The sequence below is a fragment of the Scleropages formosus genome, chromosome 2 (genome assembly GCF_900964775.1).
Source record: "Scleropages formosus chromosome 2, fSclFor1.1, whole genome shotgun sequence".
NCBI lineage: Eukaryota > Metazoa > Chordata > Actinopteri > Osteoglossiformes > Osteoglossidae > Scleropages > Scleropages formosus.
The window spans coordinates 34,008,699-34,021,719 of NC_041807.1; the positions used below are offsets into that span (position 1 = coordinate 34,008,699).

At 51.3% G+C, this 13,021-nt stretch overlaps 1 protein-coding gene across 1 annotated transcript; it reads left to right on the forward strand.

The window, feature by feature from the left end:
* Positions 1-1,734: 1,734 nt before the first annotated feature.
* Positions 1,735-11,174, forward strand: slc26a6.1 (solute carrier family 26 member 6, tandem duplicate 1). Its single transcript, XM_018762236.2, has 18 exons — positions 1,735-1,858; positions 2,526-2,693; positions 2,765-2,875; positions 2,963-3,120; positions 3,568-3,732; positions 3,854-4,006; positions 4,231-4,313; positions 4,675-4,822; positions 4,939-5,052; positions 6,953-7,030; positions 8,285-8,380; positions 8,609-8,715; positions 8,897-8,966; positions 9,164-9,253; positions 9,582-9,716; positions 9,862-9,916; positions 10,201-10,334; positions 10,620-11,174. The coding sequence occupies exons 1-18, from the start codon at positions 1,735-1,737 to the stop codon at positions 10,644-10,646; spliced, it is 2,016 nt and encodes a 671-aa protein (XP_018617752.1). The 3' UTR covers positions 10,647-11,174.
* Positions 11,175-13,021: the final 1,847 nt, after the last annotated feature.

The following is a 13,021-nucleotide window of genomic DNA, read 5'->3' on the forward strand; positions in this document are numbered from 1 at the left end:
AACTGCTAGAAGCTGCACGGACGTGCTGAAAATTCCGGCAAATATCCAGTCGCCTCTTTTCAAATCTCGCACGGAACAAAAATTCTGGACAGCAAATACTTTTACCATTGTGTTACCTGGTTAAATGCATGCCGAAATTGCACGGTACTGAGGATACGTCAGGGGTGTAATTTTAGAAGGAGGAATGTCAGAGTTCTTCCCACAAGGTAGGGGTGGGAGGGCCTGCTCCTCACGTGCAGGATGTGCTCGTTTTCCACCCACCTCACCTCCTAATTACTCGTCTCTTATTTGGATTTCGAACGCGTTCGAACCGGTTGCCTTTGCAGAGCTCCCTCTATTAACTTTCAGCTGCGCCGCATCGAACGCGTCTTCGTCGTACGCCGACCGGCTGGACAGCGAAGGAGGCGTTTCTGCGGACTGCGGGAGCAAACGCGTAAACACGGTGGCGATCTGCAAATTTCACGCGGAATGATCCGGTTTCAGATTCGGAGGCACCGGTGCTACCTGCTGAGCCGCGCTGCTGGAGCGAGAACGCGACTTGTGCTTTTACGCTGCAGTGTCTCCCCTCGATGGGAGCAGCGGTGTTCCGACGCAAAGCTGAACGGAATTTAGGCCAAGTCAATGTTTTGTAGCTCACGGTGAACTTCTCAGATCGCTGGCATGACCCCCCCCTTTGTAGTGTCAGTTTAGTTTTGTACTTTGCAGCCACTGGAAGATTCTAGAAGGCACCGGAACATCGTAGAAAGAATCGGATCCTGAACGGTACTGGAATATTTTGTGCCTGGAACCCCGTTCCAAAATTTTGCTAATTTCAAGAATGTGGAGTATTTTTCTAAGAACTGACATACGGTACAAACGAACGCCAAAAGTGTGTTTAACAAAACTGAACGGAAAATGACAGAATGGAAGAAGTTGACAGAATACAATTGCTGCTAAATTGCATAAACTATATGTTTTATGCATGGTAACGGCTCTGTACCCAGAGTCCTGCACTGCTGTCTCATCCCCGTAACGCATCTCTTACGTGACTTTTGACTTTAACGTGTTTCTTCACCTCCACTATCGTGCTTTGGAAAGTCGGACAGGTTTTCACTTGAGTTTCTGAAAAATTTCGATTAATTTAGCCGACTCTTTTCTCCAAAGCAACTTGCAGCGTTAAGCTGCAAACGGCGGGTAATTTTTACCGCCTCACTTTAGGGTCGATACCTTGCTCAGGGGTACTGCGGCAGGAGGTGGAGTTGGAACCTGCGAGCTCTGTGCCTCAAGCGGTAACTAACCGCTGCGCCACCTGCTGATCGCGGCTGAGCTTCTGTTAAAGGACCCTTTCGAATGAGCTCATTCTGAGTCTGGTTCTCAGAGGGAACCAGAAATATTTAATATTAAATAAAGTAGCGTTTGCGCCACCACTTGGGGGGAATGACAGCTCTTGTGAACGTTAAGACATTCCGACAGGAGCTTGTGGCGCTGCTGGACACTGATCTGTGTGTGTGTGTGTGTGTGTGTGTGTGTGTGTGTGTGTTTTAGTGTCCAGATTTGACCTTTCTTTGCACCATCAAACACAAGTAGCTGTCTGAGCAGCCAGCGGAGCGGCTCTATCAAACCCTCCCGCGAAAGTGTCGAGACGCCGATTGGCGGAATCGCTGCCGTACGTACTTAGAGTAGGGTAAATGGTGAGTGTAAAAACTGCTCGCTTCGTGTGTTTCACAGACACCGCCAGGAGCAACGGCGTCGAAGATGGACCCTGTGGTTCCGCCGTCGGGTCGGAACCACGCGCCCCGTCCCCTGAGCGTCCTGGACGAAGAACGGCTCGATGTCCTCGGCCAGAGGAGGGAACAGGAGACCCCACCGCTGTGGGAGAGTGTGAAATCAGTGTGTAGGTGTGTGTGTGTGTGGGGCGTTCGCAATGGAGCCCCACTGGGTGTAAACAGTAAGCAAAAGTGTGGGATGCAAGTTGGTTCTTCGATTACAAGGTGACGGCTATAAGCACTGCCACCTGCTCCACACTAGCCGTGGCACACCGACACTGGGACACTGATACGGAGCTACCGTGTTTTATACTCAGCTCTTGGTGTAATGAAGGATGGTTAAACCGCGGTATTGGACCTATTGACAGTAAAAATGACCCGGCAGTGTAAATGGGTAAAATATTGCAAGTTGCTTGGGAGAAAAGTGTCAGCCAAATGAACAAGTAATAATGGTGAGTTTACCCCAGTAACAGTGTGTTTGAGTATCAGTGTGGCTCACTACTCCAGTGTCAGAGTATCAGTGTACCCTAGTATCACTGTGTTAGTTGTCAGTATATCCTAGTATCACTGTGAGTATACCCTAGTACCAGTGTCCAGTTTACCCTAGTATCAGTGTGTCTCGCTGTCAGTGTGTCCCGGTGGCTCTCCAGCTCAGTTCCAGTATGTCAGTATACCCTAGTATCACTGTTAGTATACTCTAGTATCAGTGTGAGTATACCCTCATACCAATGTCATTGTGTCAGTGTGTCTCACTATCAGTGTGTTCCGGTGGCTCTCCAGCTCAGTTCCAGTGTGTGTGTACTCCCAGGTGCTCCAGCTCCAGGCTTAAGAGCTGTTTCCTCAGCTCTGTTCCTGTGTTCTCCTGGCTGCGGCGCTACTCCTTGCGAGACTGGGCAGCGGGAGACCTGGTGTCGGGCATCAGCGTGGGCATCATGCACCTTCCTCAGGGTAGGACCCGACACCCGGCTTCACGGCGTGCGTGCGTGCGTATCCCTTATTCCTGCCCTCTGTGTTTGCAGGGCTGGCCAACGCCCTGCTGGCAGCCGTCCCTCCTGCGTATGGGCTCTACTCCTCTTTCTACCCCATCCTGGTGTACTGCGCCTTCGGCTCTTCCCGACACGTCTCCGTCGGTGAGTGTTTCTCAGCGTGTCGCTACACGGCGAGGAAACGCGTTACTTTGGAGGGCGAGAACATCAGTGCGTGTCTCTCCTGGACAGGGACCTTCTCCATTCTGGCCGTCATGGTCGGCTCGGTGACGGAAGGCGTAACGTTGCCCGGAAACGGGACGACGGGTCACGAGGCTGCGGGGGGCGATGTGGAGGGAGCCAGAGTCGCAGTGGCTTCTCAGCTCACGCTCCTGTCAGGGCTCATACAGGTAAACACATGTGTACGTACACACACACACACACACACACATACACACATACACACACACACACACACGCAGTTGAATGACAAAGTTAAACAACCTAAACCTTCTGACACCTGTTTTTTTTCCCAAAGTTGAAATAACTCCTCTCGCTTTGTGGGAACATCTGCGCAGGTCGTGCATTTCAGGATTCGCCATCTAACCCCCCACACCCCCTTCTGGGGGGTGCTTCCTCCAAAAATGTCTTGCACACCTGCCTGCACTTCAACGGTGTATTCCATGCAGATACATGCAGATGGACACACACAGACATGGGGGGTTGGTGGTGGTGAACGGGGCCCAGGGAGGAGTGCGAGATGTCCGCGATGAAAGTGGAGACTGTGCAGTTTGTGGGTTTTGATGGTGTGTATGAGCGTTAGGCGTTAATGACCCCCCTCACACCACCCCCTCCAGGTTGTCCTGTCTACACTAGGAGGAGGGGCCGTGTCCCGCTGGCTCTCGCAGCCCTTGGTGAAGGGCTACACCACCGCAGCCGCTCTCCACGTCCTCATCCATCAGCTACCCTTCCTCATGGGCATCCGAGTGGACAGACACAGCGGCTTCCTCTCCATCGGCCGGGTGGGGACCCCCTGTGTGTGTGTGTGTGTGTGTGTGTGTGTGTGTGTGTGTGTGTGTGTGTTGTGTACTGCACTTCTCTCTGCCCTTCCACTTCCATTCTCTGACGATGTATTCCCGTCAGACGCTGGTCGATGTTCTCGTTCGCGTGTCCAAATCGTCCCCTGGGACGCTGGTGGTCTCGGCGCTTTCCGCAGCGGCCCTGGTGGGGGGCAAGATGCTCAACAGCCGCTTCAAGAGCCGGCTGCCGACACCCGTTCCCTGGGAGCTCTTCGTGGTGAGATTGCACGCGAGGGCGCCCGCACGTGTGCAAACGCACGCAGATGTTAATGGGGTTCAGTCTCATCGCGGTGAACCGAGCAAACTCGCACGGCTGGGTTTTAATCATCAAACGGGTGAATGTGTGTTAGTGTGTTACAGCTGACAGCAGTACATAGCGGTGAGGTTTGACCGCGGTAGATACCATCAGCTGAGCGCAGTCTGTTTTGTCCTTTTGACCAGATCATTCTGGCTACAGTCCTCTCAGCACACCTGAACTTGGCACAAGAGTACTCCGTACAGACAATTGGGAGGATACCTACAGGGTTAGTGTGTGCGCGTGTGTGTGTGTGCGCGTGTGTGTGTGTGCGCGTGTGTGTGTGTGCGCGTGTGTGTGTGTGCGCGTGTGTGTGTGTGTGTGCGCGTGTGTGTGTGTGCGCGTGTGTGTGTGCGCGTGTGTGTGTGCGCGTGTGTGTGTGCGCGTGTGTGTGTGTGCGCGTGTGTGTGTGCGCGTGTGTGTGTGCGCGTGTGTGTGTGCGCGTGTGTGTGTGCGCGTGTGTGTGCGCGTTTCTGTGTGTCAGACAGGGAGCGTATTGGTGTAACACAGGTAATACTTCACAGTAGAGGCACTGGAGTACACTACCTTACTGTGATGACATATGTTTGCACCCCTCTGTGCCCCCCAAGACTATCGGCCCCATCCCTGCCCCCCCTGGAGCAGTTCCGTGAGCTCCTGGCCCCCGCCCTGGCCCTGGCGGTGGTCGGCTTTGGGTTCACGGTGTCGCTGGGGAAGGTGTTCGCCTTGAAGCATGGCTACAGCGTGGACAGCAACCAGGTGACGCGCTGTTACGTATAGTGGGGGGGGGGGGGTACTGTTGCTTTGACAGTTCAGGAATTAGATTTTCGATCGTGATTGCGATTCAGACTGTGACTGGTGTCTCTCTGCTGTAGGAGCTGCTCGCTCTGGGCCTCAGTAACTGCATCGGGGGGGTCTTCCAGTGCTTTGCTGTCGGCGGCTCCATAACCCGCAGTCTTGTCCAGGAGAGCACGGGTGGGAAAACGCAGGTGTCACACTTCGTCCGCCCACCTGTACAGTACTAACTACATTTACATTTATTCATTTTGCTGAAGCTTTTCTCCAAAGTGACTTAGTGTTACACACACACACACACACACACACATTTTCAGAACCGCTTGTCCCACATGGGGTCGCGGGGAACCGAAGCCTACCCGGCAACACAGGGTGTAGGGCCGGAGGGGGAGGGGACACACCCAGGACGGGACGCCAGTCTGTCGCAAGGCACCCCAAGAGGGACTCGAACCCCAGACCCACCGGAGAGCAGGACTGTGGTCCAACCCACTGCGCCACCGCACCCCCTCACTTACAGTGTTACGATACTTAAAATTATTGACCCATTTATACAGCTGGGTCATTTTACTGGAGCAATTTTGAGTAGGTACCTTTCTCAAGCATCAAAGCAGTCAAGCGAATCAAGAAGATAATATTGAAACTGAGGAATGGTAAGGCAGCGGGACCAGACGACATCCCTGCAGAGGCACTTGAGGCAGATGTAGGCACCACTGTAGAGTTGCTGTACCTGCTCTTTGGCAAGATTTGGGAAGAAGAAGATGTACCAACCAGCTGGAAAGAGGGCTACCTCATCAAGCTTCCCAAGAAAAGTGACCTTAGTAAATGTTCCAATTACAGAGGGATCATCCTGTTGTCTGTGCCAGGAAAAGTTTAAGAGTCATCCTGGAAAGAATGATAGAGGCAGTCGACCTCCAGTTGAGGAACCAACAAGCAGGATTGGGAAAGAACGGATCATGTGCTGACCAGATCTCCACTCTCCGCATTATCTTAGAGTGGTCTTTGGAGTGGAACTCCCCCGCTGTATGGCAACTTTTTTGATTATGAGAAAGTGTGGACAGAGAGACCCTGTGGAAACTGCTACGACATTACAATGTGCCCATCAAGCTGGTCAACATGATTAAGAACAGCTACAGTGGAATGAGCTGCAGGGTCATCCATGACGGTCGGTTCACCTGACAGTTCCAGGTCAAGGCTAGCATCAGGAAAGGATGCCTGCTGTCTCCGTTCTTCTTTCTACTAGCCGTTGACTGGAGAATGAAGATGTCCACAGAGTGGATAAGGAACGGTGAAGTCGATGCTGCTTCATGGTGCCGAGACATGGAGGATAACAAAAACGACTGTCAACAAAGTGCAGACGTTCATTAACGGCTCTCTGAGAAGAATCCTTCAGATCCATTGGTCAGACAAGATCAGCAATGTCCATCTGTGGCAGAAGACACAGCAATTACCAGCAGGAACTGAAATGGGAAGAAAAGATGGTGATGGATTGAGCACACGCTAAGAAAACCAGCATCCAGCACCACCGGACAGGCCCAACCGTGGAACCCCCAAGGGAAGAGAGAAAGAGGTCGTCCAAGAAACACCTGGCGACGGGACCTCCAGGCAGCCATGCAGAATACGGGCCTTACCTGGAGCCAGCTAGAAACGAAGGGACAGGATAGAGGATTCTGGAAGTCTCTTGCTGATGACCTCTACCCCAGGAGGGGTGATGGGGTCTAACTAACTAGCTGCTCCCTTCGGACCCAAAGGTCGCAGGTTTGAATCTCACCTCCAGCTGTAGTAAATGGTAATGTAAATGTAAATGGTTCCAAAGAACGGTGATTGGGGCCAATTTTTCAACTGTTCCAGTCCCTTCACTTGTCATAGTTTTGGGAAAACGATTTACTTAGTGAAATACTTTTTCAAATGAATTTGTAGTTCTTGAACGTGTAGGAGAAAGTCCGCTTGATTTGCCACGCATCCCTGTACAGTTAACTTACTGCAGTCGTTCCCACGTCGGAAACGATTTACATCGTTCTTTGCAGGACAGCGTAGGAATGATGCGATGTGTTTCTGGAAGTTGCCTTCATGTTCGTCGGTCTCTCTGTTGCGCAGCTGGCCGGCGCTGTGTCTTCTCTCGTCATCCTGGTCGTTCTGCTGCGACTCGGGGGCGTCTTTGAGCAGCTGCCCAAGGTACACGTACCACGCTGACGGTGCAGTTACATGTAATTCCATCCAATCCATACATTCCAATCCATCCAAATTATGTTACGTTACATTACATTACATTACAGGGACAGTTGGTAACGTGGTGGTTAGAGCTGCTGTCTTTGGCCCCAAAGGTCGCTGGTTTGATCCCCACCTCTGTCTGTGTTAGTCATCAATCCACCTGAACACCATGTCTTCGGACTTCGGAAATCTTCCACATTTCTCCAGCGTTGAGTAGAGTAGTCAGGAAAAAAAACTCAAAAGTGCTTTTACATTCAGCTTACACTTTTCTCCAAAGCAACTTGGAGTGTTAATCTACCTACAATTACTTGCCTATTTGGACAGCTGGGTAATTGTACTGGAGTAATTTAGGGTAAGTACCTTGCTCACAGGTATTACAGCCAGAGGTGAGAGTCAAACCTGGCAACCTTTGGGTCTAAAGGCAGCAGGTCTAACCACTACACTACCAGTATCAAGGTGTTTTAATTCAAATGAGGCCTTTTAATGTAATGAACCATTATCAGTGTTAATAGTGTCAATATAGAGTTTAACACATGGAAAATTATATACATATTTTTAATAAGTTAATTCTATATGATGTTGCTAGTTAGAATAATGAAATCATTAAGAAAACAGAGAGACTACAATCTGCTGGAAGTTCTTATTAGCCATTATTTATGAGACACTTTTATGCAAGATCATATACAAAGGTATCATTGTAAATGAAGAAACTTCACATCTTTTACCCATTAATACAGCGGGGTCATTTTTACTAGAGTAATTAACGGTGAATATCTTGATCAGGTGTATGGAAGCAGGGCCAGGGATTCAAACCCATAAACGTACAGTCCTTCAAGAATGGTCTTACCCACAGGTTTAAGCGCTTCATTATTGTAATTAAATGTCATAATGATAAGCGGAACGGGGCAAAAAACACTCGGATGCACTTTGTTGCTTGATGTTGTGCAACGTAACGATGTGCCTTAACTTTTAAGGAAACAATGTCCACTGGCCAGCAATCATCAACTGGCCCTGTGTTCTTCCATTAAACTGGTCACGTACCGTTCTGCAGACCTACTGACCCCCAGAGGATGGCTGCCACACATTCCTTCTTAATATAGGAAGTGTTCAGAAACCTCAGGTCCTACTGCATGTGTAACGCAGGACAGTGTGTCGTGTTCGCATCCATACTTGCGTGACTAACGCTACGGGTGCGTTTATGGGGTGTGTGCTCCGCAGGCGGTGTTGGCCGTGGTCATCGTGGTCAATCTGCACGGGATATTTGGCCAGGCCAGAGAGGTGTCCTCCCTTTGGGCCTCTGACCGCTTGGACCTGGTAAGCACTGGCCTCCGTCCCCCAGCCGTCCAACCAGACAAGCAGCTGTCATCGAACCATCCGTCACACTCTCACGTGTCATCTCAGCACGAGCTGTGACTCTCAATTCTCTGTAGACCGTTCATCATGACCGACACCCTAATGAAACGTCCTCGGTACCTTTTCTAAAACCTTTTAGAAAAACGTGCAAGTGTCTGGTTCACGGCGAGCTTCTTTGTCTCTCTTCAGCTGGTATGGGTGCTGACCCTGGTTTTCACCTTGCTCTTCAACCTGGATCTTGGCCTGGTTGCCTCCATTGGCTTCTCCCTACTCACGGTCATCTTCAGGACCCAGAAGTGAGTTGCGGCGCAGCACGTGCGCGGGTGCCTCGGTCTGCGTGTCCCTTTATGACAAAGCAAGCAAGCGTGTGTCCGAAATACAAAACGTTCTCTTCCGTGGAGGAGAGTAAAGCCATGGCAACCAGGTATGGACCGTGTATCTGTCCCCTTCTCTTCTTCTCTTTCGCTCTTGGTCCAGCCCTAGGTGTGCTGTCCTGGGCCGCATCCCTGAGACGGACTGCTACCGCGACCGTCGTCTGTACTCCAAGGTATTCACCCGAACTCCACGATCCCTCCTCTCTGCCGCCTTGCTCTTTTTTTGTGGACCCCCTCACTTGTACATTTCCACACACACACACGCTGTGCTCGGCAGTGCTGCCAGTGAACAGCCGGAGCTTCGTTTGCCTTTGTCTAGAAGACCCACACACTCCCGCTGCTGTCAAACACACTGTTCGCTGTTTTGCAGGCAGCACAGATTCCCGGAGTGACCGTATTCTCCTGCTCCGGCGCTTTATACTTTGCCAACGCTGACCTTTATTTCAGCGTCCTTCGAGAGGTGTGTTTACAGCCGTCATCCCACAAGAGACGGTTACCACAGTACTGTACACACATTTTCGCACTGTGCAGAATAGTTAGTATAGAGTCTCCTTCATGGAGGAATTAGTGGCAGCAGCATCTGACTCTGTGTTTTTACATCTGTACCATTGCAAGGAAATGTTCCCACGATGACAGCAGAGCCTGAAAAACACGGTACTAAGTGTGTGCTGTGCGCTGATCTGCGCGTATCCAGTGTGAATTAATGTTCGCTTCTTGGTGATGTAAATGAAGGGAGGGTGTGTGTGTGTGTTCGGTGTCTCTTGGAAAGGCTCTCTGTTTCTGTGCAGGAGGTGCAGCGGGGGAGAGAGGGAAATGCAGCGTCTTCGGAATCCCTCCGAGGAGGAGCAGCGGGACACTGTCTGATCCTGGATCTTGGCGCCGTCGCCTTCATGGACTCGGCTTCCGTCAACACGCTGCGCGCGGTACGAGGCTACATTTCCCACCGCCTGCTGCGCAACAACATTTCTGTGTAACCACAGTGTGTGTGTGTGTGTGTGTGTGTGTGTGTGTGTGTGTGTGTGACGTGAGCACCCTTTTATGTCGCTGTCTGTGTGTGTGTTGTTTCAGACGGTAAAGGACATGAAGGAACAAGGCATCGCTGTGTGTCTGGCGGCTTGTCCAGGTGTTCTTTCTCCTGTCTCATCCTCAGCTCTGCTTCCCATGATCCACTGGAAGAAATTTCATTAGTATTTGATTGCCACAAATGACACATCTACATATTCATATCAACTGATGTTAGAGCTGTAGCTGATGATTAAATCGGGCACGACTCGGTTGTCAGTAGAGAGGACCTTTACTGCAGTCCTGCATGTCACTGTTAATGTGTCGCTGCAGTAATCGGGAATGACGATGTGTGCCCATCAAGTGTTGTCCCCCTAACACTACATCCGGTGTCCACCTCTCCAGATGCCCTGAGGCGTCAGCTCCGAGCTCAGCTCTTTGACCCTGCTCTCGGGTTGCTGATCTTCCCGTCGGTGCATCATGCAGTACAGCACCGTAGGATATCCACCCAGTCCTTCGAAAGATCCACGTGCCCCAGCGTAGGGTCATGACCTTTCAACCTGCTTGTTCACCTGACAGTCAGTCCCGTATGCCTGTTCAAAGGATAATGCAGAGCGGTTAAGGACACAGGCCCTGCTGTTGCACCCTTTTACCAGAAAACACGCGACTTCACGTTCTAGAGTGAAGTGGTCAAGTTGTGTAAATGGAAATAACTGTAAGTTGCTTTAGATAAAAGCACTGGCCAACTATCCAAAGCACAGATATAAAGGAACATCATACGCTGGGCTGCCCAGTAGACCCACATCGTGTGTCTTTCTTCCCAGGGTTCCAGTGGAGACCTCTGGGAATGAACATAAACACACGCTCCACCTTTGAACTCGGACACACGAGCCCTCTCGTTGGACCCCAGCAGAGGCACCGAGAGCATGGTTAATGACCTGGGCAAAATGCAGACGCACCGCTCTGGGCTTTCCTGAGCGCCGCGCCTCGGAAGACTGTTGCGTGAGCTCGAGAGGCGAACTGCAGACTCACGCTGACTTGAAGAGAGCGGCGACCAGGGGCCAAAGGGGGCCCCGGCGGCTGTTGGACTTCGGAGGACGCTGAGTAACAGACTCTTGCCTTGTGAAAATCTCCTGTCGCTGAATTATGAGCTCAATGGGCCCTGCAGGCACATATTTGTAATCATGTTTATTTTACATGGTTTTATTGAACAGGATAGCAAAGACCTCCGTCATCGGGGCACGAGGAGAACTCTGCACATGCAGAGCTGGATTAAAACCCGGGACCCATGAGGCACCAGCGCTGTATGAGCGGGTCCCCTTGGTAGAAACGCGTCAAATAAAATATTTTAGTGGATATTTGCAGAGCTGCAGAATAGTCGGGGGTGTCGATGAGGCAGGTGGCAGTGTGGTGGTTAGAGCTGCTGTCTTTGGTCCCAAAGGCTCTAGGTTCAAATCCCACTTCCAGCTGTAGTACCCTTGAGCAAGGTACTTACCCTAAATTGTACCAGTAAAATTACCGCGCTGTATAAGTGGGTAAATAATGGTAAGTAGATTAACATTGTGAGTCGCTTTGGAGAGAAGTGTCCGATGAATGAGTAAATGTGGACATAACGGATTCTCTCCGGGTCACGTGCTGCACTGCATGTCAAATGCAGTAAATTAGGTTCGCCGTTGGAGAGGAACATCAAGTGCAAGATGGACTGCAGAGGGACAGGTGCAAGTTGTGGTGTGAGTAATTGTTCGTTCGAGTTTGCTGTGAACATATGTTCAAGTGATTAATATGTTGTAGTTAATACGTTCAGAAAGTGTATGTTTTGCTTCGGGTTCACGCTCTCTTTAACGCAGTGGGAAACGTCGGTAGGGAAAGGAGACGCGAAGAAATTTGTTGACCTTTAGGATGCGTCTCGACGTACTTCAACAGGAGACAAATTGTTCGGAGTAGATCGCTTTTGCGTCGGACGCAAGGGAAGTTTCCAAAGTGTCGCCACGCCTTGTGATGATCTGCTGTATGTATGAGCTTGCAAATAAAAGGAGGCAGCCGACACCCGGCTGTCTGGGGCTCTTCCGTCGGCCGATGTCGTCGTGAAAAGTCTCTACGTGTCTGAGTGTTCCGCACGGATCTCCTGCGGCTCGTCGGTTCCGGGGGGAGAAAGAAAATTTCTTCGAAGTCCCTTGGCGTGGGGGAGCGAGGGATGCGACAACTGCGCTCGTGAACGTTCCCGCATCAGTGCAGCGACGCTCCGCTCCGCTCCCTGGCCGGCCGGCCTTCGTAGTTGTGCTTATTAATTAATGCTTTCTAGTACAATTCCTTAAGTTCTCTTTAGGTCAAGCCTTTCGCATCCCTAGTAAGAAGTACGCCGACCGTCGGTCTCGTGTCCTGTGGCAGCTCTGCTCCACTGCTAGCTCAAAGGACGCGTGAAGCCGGGTGGTGAATTCAGCCCTACGGGCCACACCTGGTGGGAGGTGGTGGTGGGGGGGGGGGGGCAGGTTTGCGTTTGTAGGAAGGTGACCACCCTACAGGGACAAGAGGGGCTGTGACGGAGGAAAGGAACCTGACCCGAGTCGGACGTGTGGACGCTGAGCCGGGGATGAGTGCGTGAGACGTTACGCAGAGCGGCACTCGCAGCGTCTTTCTTTTTGCGTTACACTTCTGTATTAATAACTTGGCAAAAGGCGTATGCTTCCAGCTCCCGATCTAACAGCGCACACACAAGGTGAATGCAAGAAGCTGTGTGTGTGCAGCTGCAGCTGAAATGCTCGTGTTGGTGTCTGTGTGCGGCGACCCAGCGGTATGAACGGGTAAATTGCTGTAAGGAGCCTAATATTGTCAGTCGCTTTCCAGGCAAGCACGAGCTACCAGAGTAAATGTATGTAAATGCGTCCGTTTTACCATGGGTTTGCTGCGTAGTATGACCGAGTAAGAGCGGACAAGGAGGGTCGTCTCCCTGAAGGCGAAGGGGGGGCTGTGGCACGGCCGCAATATTAGAGCCGTTAAACATTAGAGACCGAGGTCGGAGCGGCACTAGGGAATGGCGGTGGCATCAGAGCGGTTAAACATTAGGGATTCGGGAGGGCAGGAAGAAGGAGACGGCGACGATATTAGAGCTGTTAAATATTAGAGGCTTTACTACGTGCGAGCGGGGCGACAAAGTCCAGAGCAGAACCGAGGGACTGAGTTTCCCCTGGATGCTGCCGTCACCATTACCGAGTAGCGCTGCGGTTAG

Bases quoted from the DNA above. Each gene is read 5' to 3' on its own strand.
- slc26a6.1 (XM_018762236.2), top strand. From the start codon at position 1,735: ATGGACCCTGTGGTTCCGCCGTCGGGTCGGAACCACGCGCCCCGTCCC. The intron at 3,733-3,853 runs GTGGGGACCCCC...TATTCCCGTCAG, and splicing joins GCTTCCTCTCCATCGGCCGG to ACGCTGGTCGATGTTCTCGT. The intron at 7,031-8,284 runs GTACACGTACCA...TGTGCTCCGCAG, and splicing joins TCTTTGAGCAGCTGCCCAAG to GCGGTGTTGGCCGTGGTCAT.